Source organism: Trichosurus vulpecula, chromosome 8 (genome assembly GCF_011100635.1).
Source record: "Trichosurus vulpecula isolate mTriVul1 chromosome 8, mTriVul1.pri, whole genome shotgun sequence".
NCBI lineage: Eukaryota > Metazoa > Chordata > Mammalia > Diprotodontia > Phalangeridae > Trichosurus > Trichosurus vulpecula.
This window is the reverse complement of record NC_050580.1, coordinates 111,171,971-111,194,818: the sequence shown is the minus strand read 5'-3', so window position 1 is coordinate 111,194,818 and position 22,848 is coordinate 111,171,971. Positions and strand designations below refer to the sequence as shown.

The following is a 22,848-nucleotide window of genomic DNA, read 5'->3' as shown; positions in this document are numbered from 1 at the left end:
TTCGGGTCCTGGAGAGCACAGTTGGGTGTCTACAATAAAGAGTCTGCGGGCCTTGGGAGAGAGATAGGCAGGGTCTGGAGTTAAGTCTAGGGGCGTGTTGTTACCCCAGGTATTTCAAGGGCGTTATGGATGGCATCAAGCCCCAGTCTGGCAGTCAGGGGACCGGAGACCTACACTTTGTGGTTACATAAACTGTTTCCTCTTCCTGGGTTTTGGTTTCCTTTTATACAAAAGAAAGGGGTTGAATTTGATGAGTGCTACTGCCCCTTGCAGTTGTAAAATTCTATGATTTCTCCCAGGGGCCTATCTTCTACCAACTTTAGGATTTGGGATCTATTGTGTCCGGAGCAGCAGGAGATAGACTCACACGCAACTAGTTGATGTAGCAAAGTTTTTATCAAAAATGTTTAAAAATAGAAAACAAGGCCAATGGGAGTCCTAGGAGAACCGCTCACTAGTGGTCCCCCAGGTCTTTGAGCCTTCCCTTTCCACAAATGGTTGTTCCCAACCCACATGCAGTTAGACACAAGTTAACTGCACTCAACTCTGTTCTTGAAAGGAGCCCATTGGCAAGGCATGGGAGGGACTTAGTTTCTGGTGTCCCAGAGTTCAGAAGTTAGCACAAGTAAGACTAAACATCTTGTAAAGCTGCTGATCCCGCAGGCTGGGGTGCCCTTCTCAGCACCACCGAGCTGCCCAGCAGGTTTTCCCCAAACCCAGGCCGCTTTCATGTGCTGTCCTCACTACCACCCTCCAGCCTTTTTCGATGGCCTGTTGGTGATGCTAGTAAAAGTAGTTTCCTCTGATCCACCCCAAATCAGCCGAGTATCTGCTAACTCCTGGGTTTGGGTGCGGGACTATGGGGCACCGCTGTGCCCATCCAAACATGAGCAGGTAGGTAGCAATGGTTAGAAGCAGCCAAGTGGGGTTTGGGGGTGGGACAGCTCTGGAACATGGACCCTGGATTATACGAGTCACCACTGTGTGTTTTTAAACAGGCATGGGATGGTGAGGATGTCTGCAATACTAGGAAGCCAGGAAAGCCATCTCCAGATTGTCTGGCCCGGTCCCATTCCCCACTACCCCCTGAGCCCACTTGTGTAGTCGACTGTAGAGTGGGAAGCCCTGGTTCTCACGGTACAGGTAGACACCGGTGATAGCGTTCCACTGGGGCCTCGGCTGGGTCCCCTCCACGACAAACTCTTGAACCAGCTCCTTGTCCTCTTTGTCCAGGGCCACAAAGCCGAAGAAACGGCGCACGTTGTTGGCGGCCAGCACCCGGGAGTGTACTTCTGCCGTCCTCTGGAACAACTGGGACTCATTGGCCCGGTACTGAGCCCAGTACGCCTCCTGGCGGTAGCCCAGCGGTGAGCAGCAATGCTTTAGGCACTTGGTGAGGAAGACGAGGACAGCCACCACGCCGATCAGCAGCCACCCAAAGAGCTGGGTCAGAGAGAGTAGGCAGGTGTGAGGTGGAGTTTTCCCTTGTCTCAAAAAAGAGCTGCCAACCCTCCTTCCCACCTGAACAAGGACCTGAGAGGGAAAAAGGAAGGGGAGACCAGGAATAGAGGTTCAGCAAAAATAACCCTTGACTGGGAGATGGGGATCCTAGTACTGGCCTGACAATAATAAGTGGCATGACAACAAAGTCACTTGTCTTCTCTGGGTCTCTTTGATCTTCTGTGGAAGCAACCATTCTCAGGCCCCTCACCATTGTAAAGCATCATGCCAATCCCTTTCTGCCTTCTCGGTCTGTCTCCTACTCAGTCTCTGCCTCTTCTAATCTCTCCATATCTGCGAGTGCCTGTGGAACACGTCGTCCTTTCTGTCCCCTCGCCTTGCGTCTGCCTGTCTGTTTTTGGCTGTTCTCTTCATCATACATCATACAGCTGAAAAGGACCTCAGAGGTGATCTCATCCCACAGATGATGAAATTGATGTCTAGAGGTTAAGTGACTTTATGTAGGATCACCCAGTTAGTAAGTAATGGGAGAAGGATTTGAACTCTGGTCTTTCAGCGTTTAGCCCAAGTGTCTGGCTTGTAGTAAGTGCTTAATAAATGTCTGTGGTTGATCCTGATTCCAAGGCCAGCACTCATCTGCCACACTGTGCCACATCTCCACTTCAGCCAGTGCCTTTTCAAGACCTTTAAGTGACAATTCTTTGCTTCCCACTCCTTGTTTGCCTTTTTCCTATCTAGTAATGCTCCTGTTTCTTCTCTCATCAACTCATTACCAGAAAATGCCTTTAGAGGTTCTTTAGCCCGAAGGATAGAGTGCTGGGTGCCAGGCTTGGAGCCAGGAAGACTCATCTTCCTGAGTTCAAATCCAGTCTCAGACACGTATTAGCTGCGTGACCCTGGGCAAGACACTTAACCCTGTTTGCCTCAGTTTCCTCATCTGTAAAGTGAACTAGAGAAGGAAATGGCAAACGACTGCAGTATCTTTGCCAAGAAAACCCCAAAAGGGGTTACGAAGAGTCAGACGTGACTGCAAAACGACTAAATCCCAGTTTATTTCACAATGCAGGAATCCCCCATAGAGATCTCTGATTACCTGTGATCATCCAACCTTTTTGAACATCTCCATTACCTTATGAGGTGGCTCTTTATATTGTTGGACAAAAAGGTCTTATAAAGAGCCATCCAGAGGAGAAAGGAAGGGATATGGGAAGAATGCAACAAGATTCATGTTCTTTTACTTTGCCAATTCAACCCTGCTTGCAACTCAGCTTGTAACCACTGGAGCTGGGCCTGATATATCATCAGATAATCACACTTGAAACACAACATTAACCAAGCTATGTGTCCAGCAGGGGATAGGCTGCTTTAGGCTGGCCATACTCCTAACACTAACACACTAACAAGTGATCATCTGCTTGGTGCCTCACCAGGGTTACCATTCAGTCTATGGCTCAGGTTAAGTGTCCATCTGGGCCCCAGTCAGAGGTCAGTCCATAGATAGGGTTAGAAATCCGACTGTGAAGAGGAATCAAGGAGTGGAAATCAGAGAGCAGACCTTGGAGTCTGGAAAGACCTGGATTTAAGTCCTGACTCAGAGATACTGGGCAAGTGTTCAAGTGACCCTGGGCAAGTCATTTTATCTCTAGCTGCAACCCCCACCCCACCAAGAACATTTCTAAATTGAAGAATGATTTGATGGAGAGAATTCCCTATGCCAATAAAATCACAGGTTCAATTTTTTTTTAAAGGAGCCAGACTATGTCCAGGGTCAGTCTGCGGTTGAGTCAAAGTATCAATATGTGACTGAAGAATAGCAATTTTCCCTGCTCTTCAAAATTATTGGGAACTGGAACCATGAATATGGCTTTATTAGCACTGAGCATTACCTACTTCTAATACTGAGGGTTCTTACTCTGGAGGGTAAAGTTGACAGGTTGGTACTAGATCCTTTCCGTTCCCTCCTCTCCACCCAACAGGAGCAAAACTGAAGTCTTTGTAGGATTTTTCCTTGCCTACCTCGAGCTGGGGTGGGGGGGGAGGAGTGGTTTAGTGTGTGATCTTTTCCTCCCCTCCTTTCTCTCTGGAAATTTAATTAGCTATACCCTATTAAAAACAACTGGTTTGATTTTTTTTTCACGTAGGGGCGATATAATGATCAGATCTACAGGGTCTCTTTATTTCATGGAGTTTATATGAGAAAAGTTGTTAATACAATCACCATAGTTCAGAGCTCCCAGTTAGGAAAATTAATAAATTGGAGCCCCGGGTTTAAATGCTACCTTAGATCTTAGATACTTGCTACCTATGTGACCCTGGGTGAGGGTCACATCAATAAAGGACTTCCTCAGTAAAGAGAGGGGGGTGGACTCAATGGCCCTTAAGGTCCATTCTAGCTCTAAACCTTTGCTCCTATGAATAAAGGTTTTGATTCTGTCATCAGCACCTATTATACCTTCTAGCACAGCATCCCAGCTCCTGAAGGGCGTGGGAGAGAATATTGGGGAGTATTAGCCTACAGATAAGCCCATCTCCACCTTCTATAAAAACCTGACTTACCTGGGACTCATACTTTAGTCTTCGGCTCACCTCCTCCTGGAAGCGCGACAGATTTGCTGGGGCCTCTCCACAGGGGAACTTAGCCAGGACCTCAACTGCATGTTCCTGGGGAAAACCTCCACTCTCATCTGTCAGTGAGGAGGGGTCCACAAACTCACTGAGGGCACAGACATAGGCCTCTCCTCTGAGCAGCGAAAGGACAGACCAGGTGACTGGAGCCACAGCCGCACGACCCAGGATGGAGCTCAAGAGAAGGAAATTGGGGGCAGCTGAGCAGTTCTTGGCCCGGCGTAGCTGACACTCAGCTACCAGGTTCCAGGTGTGAGTGTTGAGGATCACGCCAATTAGGAAGAGAGCCAAGGCAGGGACCCCAATGGCTGTCAGCCCATAAATGTAGTTTCTGGCTGGGGAGCAGGGGCAATGAAAGGCCACCACGGAGAACAGCTCCTGGCTCCCCACTGTGCCCAGGGCCACCAGCCCATTGAAGATCATCACATCCTTGCTCTTGAAAAAGAGTGACAGGAAGCGGAAATTCTCCACGATCAGGGCTGACATGGTGATGAACCAAGATGTTCAATCTGCAGAAATAAAGAGAGGGGGCCTGAGTGAATTCAGGTATCAGAGTCCTGGTGATTACTGGGGAAAAGGGACAAGGTTGACCAGGGGATGTGTGCTCTAATAGGAAGAACCTCAAAGTAAGAGTCGAGATATGTTCTGTATCCTTTCACAGAATGTGTGATTCTGGGCAGATCGCTTCCGCTTTACAGGCCATGGTACCATCATCTGTGAAACGGGAGAAGAAGATAATACTTATCCATTCCTACTTCTCAGGGTTGTACGAAAAGGAAGAAAATAACAGTATCTCATTTACACAGATTTAAAAAAAGCACTGTCCTATTTTCACAGTGACCCTGAGAGGCTGGTAGGGATAGGTGTTATTAGCCTCATTTTAGCAGTGAGGAAACTGAAGCTTAGAGAGATGAAGGATCATCCAAAATTAAGCAGAATCAAAGGCCGTATTGGTCTAGAGAGCCTGCCTTCTCACTCCTCTGGGAGGTCATTAGATTGGGAGCTCCTTGAGGGCAAGACCAGTTTTTGCCTTTCTTTATAGACTGACCAGGTTGGAAAACACACCATTTATTTATTTATTTGGGGGGAAGGCAAGGCAATTGGGGTTAAGTGACTTGCCCAAGGTCACACAGCTAGTAAGTGGCAAATGTCTGAGGTCAGATTTGAACTCAGGTCCTCCTGACTCCAGGATTGGTGCTCTATTCACTGTGCCACCTAGCTGCCTCCAAAACACACTATTTTAAGAATAGTGGATTTCTCAGTCCCCTCTCGCCTTACTTTCCAAGTTATCTATTCTGCCTGTGGCAAAACCAGAGTCTGAATCCATCATTTTTTTTTCCAATATGCTATGTTGTGTAGAATTCCTGAGAGGAAGAGAGAAAGGTATTTCGAAGGAACTGTAAAATGAAGGAGGCCAGACTAGCTAGTCTCTAAGGTTCTGTCTTCTTATGATAATTGAGAGCTGGGCAGAGCTAACAAGGTTTTCAGTTCTGTTTTGAGCAAAATCAGCAGCATTGAACTGTCAGGTGGCTGCTTCGGCCTCCACTCCTGGGATGCTCTCTCTGCAAAGCCCTTCCTGGGGCCTTAACCACTGTCTGCCTTCCCCCACCCCATCCAGAACTAGGCCCCATCTCTACCCCATAGATGCAGAAAACAATGGCCTCCAGGCTTGAGGCAAAGGGGAAGTCGGGAGCAGAGTTTGGGTACCTGCCTATCTATATTCTACTCAGCTCTGGCCCAATGCTTTACTTCTCAGAACCCTGTCTGTAAGGTGATGGCCCAGAAATTGGGGTGAGTGAGGGAATAAAGTGAGACTTTGAGAAGCTGTGTCCTCTATTTAAAGGAGACTGCGGGAGGCCTCAGCAAGGGGTCTCTACCCTCTTCTGAGTCCTATTCCCTGGGGACTCCTCTGTCTTTAATTTGTGTGTGTGTGTAAACATGACGATGATCAACAAACGAATATCTCAATACACAAAGAATAAGAAAAGACAACAGATTGCATAAGAAACTGTAAACTTGTATAAAATTTTACAAATCTTTGTTACTTGGAGTTTATTTTTATTTTATTTATTTAAAATATGCATATATATATTTATTACATTTAACAAGGTAGCACCAAAATTGCTCTATTTATGTCCCTTTTAACCCTTCGTTTTGTTTTATTCTTTGCACTTAAAAATGTTTTATTGATGATCTTTTTGGGAGTCATATCTATTGTTACCCATTAACCTATTCCTCCATAGATATCTGTGTTTGGAGCAAATATATATAGTCCAACAAATCAATACATTGGGCTCAGCTTATGTTTTAGGCTCAGGCAACAGGAACTCTTGAAGCTGCTATGTAAGTGTTAGTGACTTCTTCCCCCTTTTCCCTGCTGTGGGAGGAAGGAAGACCCTCTTCCTCATCTTTTGTAATGCTTCCAGGACTATTTAAGGACAGATAGGGAGTTCCTAGAAGACAGCAGTGCCTAGCGGAGCCATGGCCTGAGAGGAGCCAGTGCTGTGGGTACAAAGCACCCACCCACACATCCACACAAAACACACTCACCACTTCTGGGCTCCACCGGGCCTCCACCTTTAATTTTTGTGTCAAGAATTTTTAAAAAAGATGCAGTTCCAATTTCCCTCTTTTGATTCCCAGCCCCTTTCCTGGTAACTCTTCGAGGTCCTCCTCCCTCTGTTCATCCAAGAGAGCCTTACTCAGAAGTCTGGACAATCCTGTACAAGCAAAACCAGGCCCTGTCCTGATAAACTTGAGTCTTAAGCCTGGATTTCGTGCTTCCTTTAGTGGGCTTCTTTGGCACTCCCTTACACGGCCCCCACCTCCCCCTTCTTCCTCTCCACCCCCCTCCCCAGTTTGTGACAGTCCAGCGTCACAAACAAGGGAGAGTGTAAAGACAAGATCCTGGACTTCAGAGGCCAACTCTCCGAAAAGTAGTATGCAGTTCTTTGTGGGAAGGACTGGGGATAATGCGCCACCGGCACCAGTTAACCCCTATTCCCCTTCCCCCAGTCCCCATTTGGGTCCTCTTTCCTTTCCACGCTGGCAGAGCCTCTAGTGTTATCTCTGGAGAGGCTCAGTTTCACAAACACCACCCAGAGAGAGTGAGGACGGAAGACCAGATGACCAACAGAAGTTGGCCGAGAGATAGATTCCGAGGATCCACACAACTGCCCAGGGAAGGGCAGTGTGAGGTACGGATGCCCAGGGCTAAGGCTGGCTCTTCAGAGCCCAGACCTCACCAGCATTGAGGAATGGGGACAGGGGTCAAATGCATCTCCTCAAGTGGGGAGGGGGTTCTCTCTGTGGTCAAGAAGTGTCTTTTGTGGGGCGGGGGCCTTTTCTCCACGCTTTGGGAGCAGATGTCTAGGCAGGCCCGCTCTTCACCCGCTTTATCCCCTTCTGGCCGCCAGTGACACAGTGTTGCCAAAGTTGTCATCAGTTCTCCCCCGCCCGCGCTGGATGGGCTCGATCACTCACCTGGGATCTGGGCTCCGGAACCGTGTCGGGTACGAGGACTGGGGGCAGCCCCCACCGGGCAGGGCGCAGACTGGGCAGCGGGCACAGGCAGCAGCCACCACGCCCGGCGGCCGCCTGCCCGCGCTCAGCGGTCGCTTCCTTTGCCTCCTTGCAGGCTCCGTTTGGGGGTTTTGATTTGCTGGGTTGGGGCTGGGGCTTCCTGTAGGGTCAGACTAGAGGGGGAAGATCGCAGAGGCCCAGCGGGAGATGAAAGGGGGCAGCAGCTTTGGGGGAAGTGGCGGCGAGGCTTAGAGAAAGTTTAAACCCAAAAAGAAATAAATAAAGAATGGAAAAGCGCGTGTTCGTGAGAGTGGAAAAACAGCTTCCCCCAGCATCCGCAGGGGAGGGGAAGAAGGGGGGAGCCGGGGAGCGGCGGGGCGGGGGAGTGGGGAGGAGACGCCCGGTTCTCTGTCCCTCCCGGGTCTGCTTTGCAGCTCCGCCCTCCCGGCCCAGCAAGCTTGAGCCATGCTGGGCTAATCCAGTCCCGCTCTCTGAGAGCCGGCTTGTCCGCTCTCAGCGGCTCAGACATTCCGGCTTCGGGATGGGGTAGAGGAGCTGAGGTCGGGGACCCCGGCCCCCAGGCTGAGCCCCAGGTCCTCGGGGACAAAGAGCTCAGGTGTCCATGAGCCCAGGACACCAGTCTAGAGGACTCCGACTGGCTCCCCAGATTTAAGAGTTGGGGAGGGCAAAGAAGGGGAGAGGAGAGCCTGAGCCAGTTGGGTCTGCGGGGAGATCTGGTCTAGGTGCTTCCAGATCAATCCAACCAACATTTATTAAGTGCCTTCTATTTATTTGCAAGGTACTGGGCAAGAAGCTGAAGAGAAAAGGACGGAACCAATATGGTCCGGTCCCTGCCCTCAAGGATCTTACCTTCTACTGGGGAGATACAGCAGGCACGAAAGTAAGTAAATGCAAAGTATATACCAAGTAAATTCTTTTTCTTTTATTATTAAATTTTTATTTTTACATCACCTACATTTTATAATATATATTTCCTCCATTCCCCTCCTTCACAGATTCATCTCTTATGACAAAATTTTTTTAAAAGAAAAAAAGGTTCATCGAAACTAACCAACATATCAGCCAAGTGATAGTATATGAGGTTTACACCCATAGTCCCCCCTTCGGCATAAAGGGGAGAGATTTGTATGCTCATACTTATCCTTTGGGGACGAATTTGTATACCAAGTAATTTCAAGAGTGAGAGAGTACCAATAGCTATCTGCAGAGCTTCCTCCTTCATCTTCCCCACCTCCCTCACCTGCCTGACATGGGCTGCTTAGGAGATCTAGGACCCCTACTGCCTGATCTTTCTGTGGGTTAGAGGAAAAGATTATTCTTGTCCAACTCTGACTACCCTTTTGTTCTGCCTTCCTGGCTGGGCAGGGGAGGCCCCTCATTTCTCCTTTGTTCTACCTTCTGATGTCTTACTCTGCATTTTAACTGACTAGGGCCCTCTCCTCCCCAGTTCTTCTCCCTTAGGTTCATTGAAATCCACCATAAATTATCTCCAAAAAGCCGTTCACAACCTGGCTCCAGTCTACCCCTCCAGCCTTATTTCATATTACACACTTTTCACACTATCTACTTTTCAGCTAAACTGACCTATTTGCTGTTCCCCCAAATTTTCAGTCCATCCCCTACCTCCATGTTTTTGCAAAAGCTGGCTTCCATGTACTCCTTCCTACCTCAGTTTGGGACGATAGAGACCAGAGCTGGTAAATTGTTAGTCTGTCCCTTCCTACACAGCTGGTCTAACTGACCAACAGCTCCATTTCTTTGGGGATCAGGCTTTAGGAAGGTATTTAGCTACATTTCCTTTAGCTGTCTGAATGTATATATGGGGGAGTTGTGCTGGAAGGAGGTGGGAGGTGTGGGGATTATCCTGTGGATTCTCTGTGGGAAGAACCGTGGACTCTTTCAGACATAAGGAAAGCCCAGACTCAAAATTACCCTCACCCACAGAGAGATGGGGTTAGGAAGGTAATTGTTGCCAGAGGGAGAAATAAGAGTATGCTGTGATGCAATCCCAAACAAAATAGAAGTGATTTTGGGCTCATCTCTTCTTTTGGACTCCCTGGGCCTCTGCTCCTTTCCATTAGTTTTGATGATGGAGAGTTGTTCAGGGACGATAAACACTGGATGGCCGTAGGAATCCCCACTCTTTATCTCCCTGTACCTCTAGCCAGGGGACCAAGAGAGCCATATGCCCAGGCTAAGAGACAGGCACTTCCATCTTCTGCTTTCCAGGCTTTTCTCCCCTGTCTGAAATGTACTCCATGCTCCACACCCACCTCCATCCCAAACACCCGTTCAAATCCTGTTCATTCTTTAAGTCCCAGGTCAAATGCCAGCTGCATGAAGCCTTCCTTTATGTCCTTCCCTCTCCTCTGTGCTGGTCCCCTAGTTAGATATGATTTCTTTATCCACTGAACTAAGGCAGCACTTTGTGCCTGTCATGGACTCGGAGTCATAACATTCGGTCTTGTATCATTATTTGTGCACAGAAGAGGAGTCATTGTAGAGTGGATGGAGGCACAGGACTTGTTTTTTTTAGGGGGTCACTATTTTCTGTTTCTCGAGGAAGGAGTTTTGTGTTCTCTTATACGGGCCACACCCTGCCAGATACTTTCCCCTCCCTCTTCACCCTCCTTTCCTGTGACTCACTCACACCCCTTTGGCAGCTAGAAGTAAGATTTAGCTTGGCTGCAGAGAGGAGGAGGGAGGCTCTGTCTTGCAGCTGCAGTCAGACAGAGTTTCTAGTCTTGGGGCTGACATCTTACTCTGCTCCCAGATCCTGAGATCCCATAATGCAGTCCCCCACCACCTTAGAGCTTCTCCTCACCTGACCCTCAGATACCAACATGAGGAAGGGAGTGTTTCTAACAGTGAAAGCCCTAGGCAAAGTCAGCATCTTACTTTCCAGAGTCTTAGGATTGAAGAGGACCTCGGAGGCCATCGACTCCAACTCACCCCTGAACTAGAATCCACTGCATCATCCCAGATAAGGGATGGTCTAGCTTTGCTCCACAACCTCCCACGAGGGAGAACCCATTACCTCCCTAGGCAGTCCATTCCACTTTTGTTGTTCGGGCATGTCCAACTCTTCATGACCCCATTTTCCTTCTCCGGCTCATTTTACAGATGAGGAAACTGAGGCAAAAGAGTTAAGTGACTTGCCTAGGGTCATATAGCTAATAAGTTTCTGAGGTCAGATTTGAACTCAGGTTTTCCTGACTCCAGGCCCAGTGCTCTCTATCCACTGAGCTCCATTCCACTTTGAGATTTCCCTAATTGTAAGAAATGGCAAACCACTCCAGCATCTTTGCCAAGAAAACCTCAAATGGGGTCATGAAAAGTTGGACATGACTGAAACCACTCAACAACAAGAATCGTAAGAAAACTTTTCCTCATATCAAGGCTAAATGTGTCATTTTTCTGCTCCCAACTATTGCTTCAGGGGCTTGGCTGGAAGTGATATGGGAATGGAGAGAGGGAAGGGCTTTGCTGTTCTGGGAGATCTTGGACTTAACTGCCATATTTTTATGGTACTTATGGACTTAACTGCAGATGTTTCAATGCAGAGCCAAAGGAAGCATTGAATAAACAACCTTCAAAACACTTGAAGATAGCAATCTTATAGCTATCTTCCCATTTCTCCTCCAGTCGTCTCTTCTCCAGGGTAACCATCTCAATCAGTTCTTCAATCAATCTTCACATAGCATAAACTTAACACCTTTCTCTATCTTGGTAGTCCTCGTCTGAACACTTTCCAGTTTATCAATATCCTTCCCAAAATATGGCATCCAGAATGGAATACTGTGTTACAGATGTGGTCTGATCAACAGCAGAATCCCTTGCTATGGACTCCTTAGTCCTGACCACCGTGCCATTCTAAATGTACTTTAAGATTGCATCAGCTTTATTAATTTAACCTAACATGACGTTGATCTATATCAAACTTGCAGGCCACTAAGACCTTCCCCCACCCTACACCTTCATTCTTACAGCAAGGCAAAATTCAGTTGAAGTGGGGGGGGGTGTTGATACAGGGGACAGCCCACTTCAGTTACATAAATCTACATATCTTACTTGACTGAGAGAAGTCAAGGAGTCTGGAAGACCTGGGTTCAAATCTTGCTTCAGACATTTATTACCTATGTGACCCTGAGGGTGTTTGTACTCAGTATCTTTTAGATAGCCTTTCAGCTCCAACTCTGTGATCCTATGAACCTGTTTCATGGGCTTCCTCTTATGGGTAGATTTTATATTTAATGTTTTTAGCATCAGTTCTGAATAAGGAATTAAATAATAAACCATTGGATTCATAGCATGGCACATTCTACTAGAGAATGGGCCTAGTGGTATTTGGTTTTCAAATCCCAACCCTTCCTGCCACCCGAATCTTCCCTGGATTCCAGTTATGGCTTTTCCTCTTCTCACTTTTCTATTCCTTTGGGAGAAGGATATTCTGAAGACCTAGGAAGATACACATCGTGGGATCTCAAAGCTTAGGAGTGGGTGAGCCTGAAAGATGAGAGATAAATTCATTCAGAACCTAGTATGGTCCTGTATGTATGATAGGCCTTAATACATGGTCATTTAATTAAGCAATTTATTAACTCACCCTGAAGGCTGGAGGACTGAATCTGTGCTCTCTCTGAGGGGTATTCATATCTTAAATTAGGAAAATGGAGGAGGCAATTCTCATTCACAAAGGCATTATTACGCTTTTGATATTTTATAGGGGAAATATTTTAGAGAGTGTACATCTTCTCTACGTCCCCTCGTACCCCTCCATGATTCTGAGTGGTTTCCACTGGAGAAGATAGCAGGGGTTGTATTAAAGATCCTTTTCCCTAACTCCGAAATCCTAAAGATCTCACAATCTGTGCTTCTCTGGAAGCTGCCACAGGGCCTACGCTGGCCCACAATGATGGGTGACATCTAGCTGAGTGCTATCCAATGTTGAGGAGGAAGGGATAAAAGGAGGGTGATACATTTCTTATCCCAGCTACTTCAGGTTACAGAGAGGATCGGGAGAGTAGAAATGGCTTGGTGTGATACATTACCGCTGAAGCCAGAACTCAGAATTGGCCCAAGCTCAGGTCATGGTTCCTAGCCACATCCGTAGACCATTATTAAGTTGAGGGGCCTTATCTCAAAATCCTTGAGCCTGAAAAATTCCAGAGGGTTTAGGCCTTGTGGGGGATATTGCCTCATTATTCTAAGCCTCAGTTTTCGTGGCTGTAAAACGGGGAAGCCTTCCAGATTCTTGACTCAAAGGTAGGCAGCAGGGTGAGTGGAGAAATATACAGCAAGCTCCTTGAACTCCAGGGGAGGAGAAAGTGCTTTTCGCAAAGCTTTTTCACAAACACAATATTATCATTATGAACATCATCACAGATACTGTGTGGGCCAACTGGCCTGGTGCAGAATTTTCAGTCTCCAGATGCTGTCTATCTCACAGGGCAGAGTATGTGCAGGTGAGGTCTAGAATGAAGCCCCTCATGTCATTTCCCTTCACTCCACAAGACAAATCTCAGTTCCTATGACTTTTCAGTTATAGGCACATGATATCCCCAGCAGGGTTCCTGGAACATTAGAACAGGTTACCCAGTCCTAGCTGAAAGGAGACAAGAGCTAATGCCATCTGTTAGGGAAGAGGGTATTGGAGAACGGCTGGAGACCTACTGAAGTCTCTCCCTGTCTTCTTCCCCCCCCCACCCCTCCCAACAGCTCATTAGTCCCACTCCGATCTGTTCTGATTAATACTGCTAATCTTATCTCCCCATGAAGAGTGAGTGAAAAAAAATTTTTTTAAAGGGGTAGGGAAATAGCGTAGCTACATGGTTGATTTACGTCAAGTCAGCCTCTCTCTCTCTCTCTCTCTCTCTCTCTCTCTCTCTCTCTCAGCTCCCACATCAGAAATTTCTCCTTTTGTTGGGGGAGGAGGGCCTGGAGCATTCAGACTGGTAGTCTAGCTCCCTGGGCTTCATAGGCCCTTGACCAATAGGACCATTTACTGGTAGGCCCAAGATCCTTATTTTCTCCTTATTGTGCAGTAGTCCCAATAAAGTGCTTTTAAATCTTTGCTGATGCCGACCTCGAGACCCAGTGGCCTCTGTGATTAGCGGCATGGCAGGCTGATGGGATCAAGATGGTCTTGAACCTTGAAGCAGACACCTGCTCCACCTCATAAACCCAGCCCTGAACCCGGCATGTGGTTTGCAAACCTGTAGCTGGAATGCCAGGTCTTACTCCCTCATACTTTGCTGAAGTAGGTGGCTACCTCCTTCCTCAGGATAGGGGCTGGGCCAGGCCCAGGTGCCCCACCTGCCCAGCCATTCTCCAGGAGCGGCTCCTCCTGGTCCAGCCGTAGCGGGGGCTTACACTTATGCCAGCTCTTGAGCAGCTGGTTCATGGTACCCTGGTCAGTGATGCCATGAAGCTTCTCCCGCTCATCCTCTGCCCCTTCAGCGGGGGCCTTGGCTGGTCTTGGATGGGAGTGACCCAAGGTCAGGTCGTGGTTCATGGTTTCGAAGAACTGTTGGATGCAGACCTTGGCGAAGGCCTTGGCGTGCTCGGTGCAGGTCTCGTCAAAGAGCTTGCGCTCGATGTCGATGTAGTGGGACCAGTACTTGCTCTTGAGGAAGGCGGCCTGGGTGAAGCAGGGCCGAACTGCCCGGACGATGAATGCCAGGAGCGTGGTCAGCAGCACAAAGGTCCAGCCCAAAGCCTGTAAGGACCCCGAGGGGAGGAGTGAGTAGGGAAGGATAGATGCTCCTTCCTACCTTGCCCCACCTCCCTCTCCTTTCAGGAGCTACAGACCCCTGGCACTGCTGCTGGAGAGGCATATGGCATAGTGAGATGTTAGACTTGGGTTTTAATCCTTCCTCAGATATTTACTAGCCCCAATTTCCTCTTCTGTAAAACAGGAATAATACAAACATTTGCCCTTCATTTTACGGATGAGAAGGACCTAGGTGGCACAGTAGATAGAGTACTGGGTCTGGAGTCAAGAAGACCTGAGTTCAAATTCAACCTCACACATTTTCTAGTTGTGTAATCTTGGACAAATCGCTTAATTTCTATGTGCCTCAGTTTCTTCAACTGCAAAGGAAATAATAATAGAACCTACCAGGTGCACCTCGGTGGCACAGTGGAGAGAACACTGGCCCTGGGGTCAGAAGGACATGAATTCAAATTCAGCCTCAGACACTTGACCCTTACTAGCTGTGTGACCCTGGGCAAATCACAGTCCTGATTGCCTTCCTTCCCTGTCCCGTCTCACCCCACCCCCCAAATACAATAGAACCTACCTCTTAGTGTTTTAATGAGGATCAACTGAGATAAGATTTGTAAATCTGACACAGTTCCTGGCACACAGCAGGCACTTAATAAATGCCTGTCCCCTTCCTTCCTTCCCCCATACAGATGAGGAAACAGACTATATGAATATGTATTATTACTTCACATTAATAGGACCTTACTAAGCCCCCTCCTCCAAGACCCCTTCTCTAACTAAGCCCTCCCTCCACGTTCTCTCTCTCCTCTGCTCATACTGCTCTCTAGAAACTTAAGCACAATCTCCCCTGGATCGTTAGTGAACTTGGACCTCTTTCTTCTCTCCCCACCTAGACTTTAAATTCCCAGAGAATGTATTGCTCATACTAGTGTCTCCTATAGCACCGGCTTGGCCCGCAGGAGGGCTCAGTATATGATTTTTGATTTGCGAACCTGTTACACCATCCTAGAGAGAACTCTTCTCACTTTCAAAATGGAACTACTATAGCCCACGTAGGTGACTTGCCCAAAGGCCCCTAAATGGGGCAGGACTCTTGATTCCAAGTCTCCCATGGTGTCCATCGAGCTTTAAAAGTCGGCTTTTGGAAGGTTTTTCCTTTTTAATTCTCCAGAGGGGTCTCCCCAAACGCTGCCCTATTCCACCCCATGCAGAAATGAGGTCTGATTTCCAAGAGGGGAAATACTGAAGGCCCGAATATATTTAATCCTACCCTACTTGTATTCCTATCCAAGAGTCTAGCATTAGCCCCTAGTTCTCACCTAGGAGAGGGGGCTTGCTGGCTATATTTGCCTGGGAAATGTATCCAAATGGCCCAGGGCCAGGCCCTTCCTCCCCCTTTCCATGATCCCTCGTTTTAAAGGATGCAAATCCTTTGTGGCTTTCAATCACTCTTCAGGCAGGCCGGGACAGGCTGGGCTCCTAGGACTTGCTAAGCCACTGGGTGTTGTACAGGGCCCAGATTCATACCCCAGGCCTTGACCCTAGTCCAGCTAGGTAGGCTCCTGAGTTGGCAGAGGAAATTTCAATCTCAGGCCATGCAGAAGAAAGTACAAAGAACAAATTGTTTTATAAGGCCCAGTAGAAGAAGATCAGGAAGTAAGGGGGACACCTGAGACCTCACCTGGGAGATGCAGCGCAAATATCTGACGGCCACTTCTCGGGCGATCAGCCACTCTCCATCATAGATGTCCTGGCAAGGGATTCGAGCCAGCAGCCTGGCTATCTCCTGCTGGGCCAGGCTGGGGACTTGACTTGAGTTTCCCAGAGTGGCCACAGGCACGGCCGTACAGAAGGCACACAGGAAGCATTTGCCATCCAGCAGGGTGACGGCCACCCAGACCACAGGTGCAATCAGCGCCCGCTGGGCCATGGAACAGAACATATATCGTAGCACAGCGGGGTCCTTATGCCGCTGGCCGGTGGGCCGCTTCCACTCCTCGGCTAGCATGGAGATGTTGTTGTTCATCACCAGTCCCAGCAGGAAGAGCACCAAGGGGGGCACCAGCAGGATGCCCCCGCTGTATGCCAGGTTGTACCCAGGCAGGCAGGGGCAGCTGAAGTCAAAAGCTGAGTATATCTGGGCACTGGCCAGAGCCATGATCCCACAGATGCCATTCATGAAGGACTCCTGGTTAGATTGCAAGAACTGGAATATCATCCGGAACTTATCCATGGTGCTGCTCCACAAACCACCCTGGCACGCCTCTTCTTAAGAACCAGGGGACTAGCTGCCCAGCCTCGGAACCCAGGAGTCCTGGGCTTCCTGCTTTCAATCAGCTCCTCCCCACCTCAGAGCCAACCCCTTCTTCCTGGCCCCCTGTATTTTGGTTTCCAGCCCCCTAGTCCCCAGGGGATGCCCGGGACAATGACTGGAGCACACTGTCTCAAATGCTTGGCTTTTCTCGCAGGGTACCCCTGGCCTCATGTCTCAGGGTCCCAGAGTCCCCCAGACTGTGGAGGTTTTCAGGGCGGCGGCTGTGCCTCCTTTACTGCCTGTGTCTCCAGTACTGCCCCCTGCCCACCCCCACCCCTGGCTCTCCTGGAGTTGGTTTGCAAATCCTGAGTCAGCTGGGGAGGCTTTCTCTCTCACTTGTTTTTCCTTTCTCCACCCCTTCCAGGCCAGTCACCTCTGTAGCCATCAGCAAACAGAGAAACCACAAGGGGAGGGCCCTGACCTTGTCTATGCTGCTCCTCTGCCTGGGAAGAAAGGCCAAGTCTACTGTGAAGATTGGAGTGGGGGTGTGTGAGTTTCAGGAGTGGGGGATAGTGAGGATCAGGGGTGGGGGCGTGTGAGGATCAGGAGTGGGGGCGAGTGAGGATCGAGGGTAGGGGCGTGAGTGGATGGACAAACCTTGTAGGGGGACAGGGGAAGTCCATGTTCAATGAAGACTAAGTCTGGATAAAAAATATGGGGCTGGGGGAGAGGGGGACAGGGGAGGGAGCAGTAGGGAGGCTGATGCTGTTTCATAGAGAACAGAAGCGTGCTCCTGCTGTGCAGGTGTGGATGGGAGTGTAAGTAGATACAGAGGAGACCCTGCCCTGTGGGCTCTTCCCAAGGGACGCCAGCATGACCAGGGGCCCAAGCTATGGACACTTAGCTCAGCTATGGCCAGACAGCCCTAGGGAGGCTGTCCTTTACCCCCTGGATCATCTTGCGGATCCCCTAAACCTGTAACTGCCCCTTTTTTATTCCATGATGGATATGGAACATCGAATGTCACAAGGGGCTAAATGATCACCGAGACCATGCTAGTGCAAGACTGTGCCAGAGACAGTTCATCTGGGCCAGCTAATTGTTCAATTTTCAGAATGGAAATCTGGAAATGATACAAATTGGGACTTGGTTTATTGTTTTGTTCATTGTCTAGACTTAAAAAAGTGATGGAGAAAATGTGAATAAAACAGATTAAATTTACAAGTGTGTTGTGTGTATATTTCCCTCCGCCCTCCCCTGAGAGCCGGTTGTTAAGCATTTACCAGTACACTCCTGATCTAATCCAACCCTTTCATCTCACAGATGGGGAAAGTGACTTCTGAAGAGATAAAGAGACTTGGGAAAAGGGTTGCAGAAGCACCGCTGGGACTTCGTCTCCTGATGGTGTTGTTAATAACTCACAATTCTCTTTAAGGCTTTCAGAGTACATTTCTCACAACAATCGAGGAGGGGTAGGTATTCCAAATATCACTGCCCCTCTCTGACAGGTGAGGAAACTGAGTTTCTAAGTTTTTATGTGTTTTGCCCAAAGTTACACAAGCAGGAAGTGTAGGAGCTAGGATTTGAACTCAGGCCTTTCTTTGTTGAGGTTTAGGGGTGCTGGGACTCCTGACCAAATGAGTTTGACCTATTTTGGGGTCCCAAACCTCAACATCCTGACTCTGGGTCCTGGTCCCTCTTTCAATGGTACCACCCTGTTTATCTTGGTGACAGTGGTGATGTTGCAATGGTGGTAGTGATAATGGTTAGTGATGATGGTTGTTGACAAAAAGCAGAGTTACTTCTCAATAGTGGTCCCAGATATCCATTCATCTGGCTTAGGGAAGGGGATAAAAATGGGGAGTGGATTCCAGCAAGGATTAAGAATAGCTAACATTTCTATAGCTGCTTCCAAAGCGCTCTACATAGATCATCTCATTTGATCCTCATGAAAGTCCTGTGGGATCGGTGCTATTATTATAATGCGCATTTTACAGATGGGGAGGCTTAGGATAAATGATTTGACCAAGGTCACACAGCTTGTGAGTGTCTGAGGGAGAATTTGAACTGAGGTCTTAACTCAAGTCTATCACTCTGTTCACATGCCATGGAACTGCCTTCTTGTCCTTCCTGACAAAGTGGGTGTGTGTATATGTATGTATGTATGTGTGTGTGTTTGTATGTGTGCTCCCAGTACCTCCCAGAATCCCCTCCCCCATCTTCAGCCTGCTCCAACATTAAAACAAAACAAAACAAAAAACACAACACCCAGAGATCTGGCTTGTGAGGGAAACTCTGTGGACACTGGGACAATGCCCTGAAGGGTTCTTTAATTCGGAGGGGGTGGGGGAGCATCTGTGGGGCTCCCTTTGAAGCCTGGGAAAGCAGGCAGGCCCTCGCCCCAACCTGCCCCACCCTGACTGGCCCAGCCCTCTCCTAGTCTTGTCCTGAGGGCTCTTGTGGGTGGGTGTCGAGGTTGCTGTAGGTGTGCCCATGTGTGTTTGTCTGTGGGAGATAATGTATGTAAAATGCTTTGCAAACTTCACAGGGCTATATAAATGCAAGGTAATATTATTGCAATCTGTGTGTCTGCATCTGTGTGCCATGTATCTGCATGCCTGTGTATGGTGGGAAAAAAAAAATCACTGAACTGGGATTTAGGAACGCCTGGGTTCTAAGCCTGCAGAGGGCATGAAGTTAGGATTTGTGTTGTCAAATACCCACTTGGAACATGCATTTGTTAAGGGCCTAAGGCCCCCTATTATCAATGAAATCACAGATCCATTGTGCGTAAGAGGGTGTGGCACCCGGAAATCAATTCCCTCCATATAGGTCTCAGTTTGTTGTTATTTAGTCGTGTCCCACTCTTCATGACCCCGTTTGGAGTGTTTTTTGCAAAGACATTGTAGTGTTTGCCATTTCTTTCTCCACCTCATTTTACAGATGAGGAAACTGAGGCAAGCAGGATCAAGTGACTTGTCTAGGGTCACACAACTAGTAAGTGTCTGAGGTGGGATTTGAACTCAGGGAGATGATTCTTCCTGATTCCGGGCCTGGAACTCTATCTACTGTGCCTCAGACCTCAGTTTCCCCATCTTCAGTATGAGATGTTGGATTAGATGATCTTTAAGGTTCTTTCCATCTGTCTTTGACTTATAAACCTTATGTGTCCATATAAGTCTGGGAGCATGGGCACGTAGCTGTAGATTTGTGTGGTTCTCCAGGACTAACACCACCCATGGCCAGATCTCTATTCTTCTGGTAGAAGCTGCTTTTGACTCTGGTGCTTATCCCAGGTATCTTCAGTTCTGCCACTGATCCATTGTCCTGGGCTTAAACACTTTTGGGTGATGTTTCTGGGCGGAATAGGTTAGAGTGGGGTGATCCCTCCCCTGCCATGTAAAGTCCGACCTGAGATAGTTTTGTAGAAATCTGGTGCGACAAGGCTGTCCCCCACGTCACATGTGAGTGTCATTGTGTGGCTCAAAGGGAGGCAGGCTAGACATCTAACCTCTTCTCCCCACACCTTTCTCCAAGGGAGACTTTCATTCCTGCCAGGAGGGAAAGCAGGAGATTGAGGCTAGAAGCTTGACAGCTCTGCTCTCCTCAGAGAGAGGGAGTGAGCACTGGACTAGAATCACATCTACCTGCTGCCTTAAATACCATTAATTTAGGGGATGTGGTTTTCAGTTCTTATTCTTGCTCATCATTGGGGAAAGTAGGACCCAAGCTTTACATTCAAGGTTTGATTCCTTTCCCACAAATACCAGTTCTATGATGAACACATGTAATAAACAGCAAGAAACCCATTTATCTGAATTGATTGCAGAAATCAAAGAAAGAACACACAGGAGAATAGACACCAGACAATATGGAGCGAAGCAGCACTCTTCTTGGGAATGAGGAAACAGCTAAACCAAGAGAGAGGGACAGAGAGAGAGAGAGAGAGAGAGAGAGAGAGAGAGAGAGAGAGAGAGAGAGAGAGAGAGAGAGAGAGAGAGAGAGAGAGAGAGAGACAAAGTCCCAGATATCACCCAAGGGGAAATTTCCCCAAAGTCTCTGGAGTAGCAAACTGGGAATAGCAACACGATGAAGATTGCTAACTCTTCTTACATCAGTTTCTTCCCAGAGTCCTATTTTCTTCTTCAGCATCCTGAAGTGGGGTTGGCACCATCAATCCTCTCCCTCAAAGCTAAATGCCAGAAGCACCCAAAGTAACTCAAGAGACTTGAAGGAAATGAAGCGACTGAGGAGCCTGGAGCTCTTCTCTCTCCCTCACTTGCCATGCCCACCATCCATGAGGAGAGAGTCCTATACCAATGGGCTTTGGGACTCAGGTTGCAGTGGGAAGAATTGTATGAACTGAGGCAGAATGGAGTGAGCAGAACTGGGAGAATAATTTATGCAATAAAAACAATATTGTAACGACAATCCATTTTGAAAGACTTTAGAACTCTGATTATTTCAATAATCAACCACAACCCCAGAGAATTCATGATGAAACAGGTGACCTGATAGATAAATGATTGACTCAGAGGGTAGATAGAGATGTAATTTTGGGGGAGACATGGCCAATGCAGGAATTTGTTTTGTCTGACTATAAATGTCTGTAATAGAGATTTTGTTTTTTTTTTCCTGCTTTCTTAATTGGGGGAGGGAAGAAAGTCTGTGAGGGAGAAAAGGCAGGTCTTTGAAAAATCAAATCAAATTTCATTTAATAAAGGATGTTGAAGAGGTCAAAAAAGGAGGATTCTAGAGGCAAAAGGAAAGAAGGCATTGATTTGAGGTGGAGCCTGCCCTCTTGGTATGAGAGCATCCATTGGCAATGACCATTTTTGTTTGTTTGTGTGGGATGGGTGTGGGGACAACGAACGGTTCAAAATCTTTCCCCCTTCCCAGTTGAAGTGGCTTCTTCACAGGTGACCTTGTGTTCCTAGGAGAGACCCCAGGTGTTGGGCTGTTACCTCTCCTTGTTTCCACTTCCATGCCTCTTGCACAAATTGCTCCCCAGTTTAGGAAGACCTTCCTTATTGGAAGCACAGAATCTCTGGGTTGGAAGGTCCTTCTTCCAAACTGTACCTGAACAAGTATCCCCTCTGCCTCATGTCCAACAAGTAGCCATCTAGCCTTTGCTTGAAGACCTCCTGTAAGGTGGCACCCCCTCCATCCCGAGGCAGCAAATTCCAACTGGAGATAGCTTTAACAATACCAGAAAGTTTGACAACTCCAAATTTGTCTCTGTAATTTCTACACGTTACTCCTAGTTCTTATATCTGGGCCACATAGAGCAAGTCTCTTACTTTTTCCCAGGGGAGAGCCCTTTAAATAAATACTTAAAGACAGCTCTTATATCCTTCCCCTCTGCCCCTAGCCAAGTTTCTCTTTTCCAGGCCAACCTTACCCAGTTCCTTTAGCTGATCCCCATATGACATGAACTTAAGGCCTGTCACCATTCTGGTTGCTCTCTTCCAGACACCTCTCCCAATCCTACCCATTGTCCAAACCCCATCCCAAATCCTACCTCCTCCAAGAAGCCTTCCTGGACCAGTCCAACCCTCATAGATCTCTCTTTTCCCTGAGGCCTGTGACCTATATCTCCTGTACTACACATTCTCATATTTGGTTATAGTCGCGTCATTTAGCAGGTAGCTGGGGGATGCAGTGGATAGAGTGCTGAAGTCGGAGTCAGGAAGACCTGAGTTAGAATCCTGCTTCAGACAATTACTAGCTGTGTCGCCCTGGGCAAGTCACTTTCCCTATCTGTAAAATGGAGATGATAATAGCATCTACTTCACAGGTTTCTTGTGAGAACTAGATGAGATGGTATATGTAAACTCTTTACAAATCTCACAGCACTATGTAAACACCAACGACCATTGTTTAACACTTCAATGCTGTCCTGCAAGGCTTCTTGTCACGCAAGTGTGAACTCTCGTCTATCTTTTGAACTTTAGTTATCGTTCATTTATTTTGGCCATGTCTGACCCCATTTGGGGTTTCCTTGACAAAGATTTGACAAAGCGGTTTGCCATTTCCTTCTCCAGATCATTTTACAGATGAGGAAACTGAGGCAGACAGGCTTAAGTGACTTGCCCAGGGTCACAAAGCTAAGTAAGTGTCTGAGGCCACATTTGAACTCAGGAAGATGAGTCTTCCTGCCTCCAGGGCTGACACTCTAGCCCCTGCACCATCTAGCTGCTTTAAAGGAAGGGACAAGCTCTGGTAACTTTTTCTGTCA

The 22,848-nt window shown here is 47.9% G+C and overlaps 2 protein-coding genes across 2 annotated transcripts; both read right to left on the bottom strand.

The window, feature by feature from the left end:
* Positions 1-418: 418 nt before the first annotated feature.
* Positions 419-7,882, bottom strand: CALHM2 (calcium homeostasis modulator family member 2). The gene is made up of 3 exons (XM_036736124.1): positions 7,570-7,882; positions 4,018-4,595; positions 419-1,443 (listed from the first exon to the last, which is right to left on the bottom strand). The coding sequence occupies exons 2-3, from the start codon at positions 4,570-4,572 to the stop codon at positions 1,027-1,029; spliced, it is 972 nt and encodes a 323-aa protein (XP_036592019.1). The 5' UTR covers positions 4,573-4,595; positions 7,570-7,882; the 3' UTR covers positions 419-1,026.
* Positions 7,883-13,873: 5,991 nt separating this feature from the next.
* CALHM1 (calcium homeostasis modulator 1) lies at positions 13,874-16,589 on the bottom strand. The gene is made up of 2 exons (XM_036734293.1): positions 16,038-16,589; positions 13,874-14,347 (listed from the first exon to the last, which is right to left on the bottom strand). Exons 1-2 carry the CDS (start codon positions 16,587-16,589, stop codon positions 13,874-13,876), a joined length of 1,026 nt encoding a protein of 341 aa, XP_036590188.1.
* Positions 16,590-22,848: the final 6,259 nt, after the last annotated feature.

Bases quoted from the DNA above. Each gene is read 5' to 3' on its own strand.
- CALHM2 (XM_036736124.1), bottom strand. From the start codon at position 4,572: ATGTCAGCCCTGATCGTGGAGAATTTCCGCTTCCTGTCACTCTTTTTC. The intron at 1,444-4,017 runs GTAAGTCAGGTT...TCTCTGACCCAG, and splicing joins GACTAAAGTATGAGTCCCAG to CTCTTTGGGTGGCTGCTGAT.
- CALHM1 (XM_036734293.1), bottom strand. From the start codon at position 16,589: ATGGATAAGTTCCGGATGATATTCCAGTTCTTGCAATCTAACCAGGAG. The intron at 14,348-16,037 runs GTGAGGTCTCAG...GGGTCCTTACAG, and splicing joins ATTTGCGCTGCATCTCCCAG to GCTTTGGGCTGGACCTTTGT.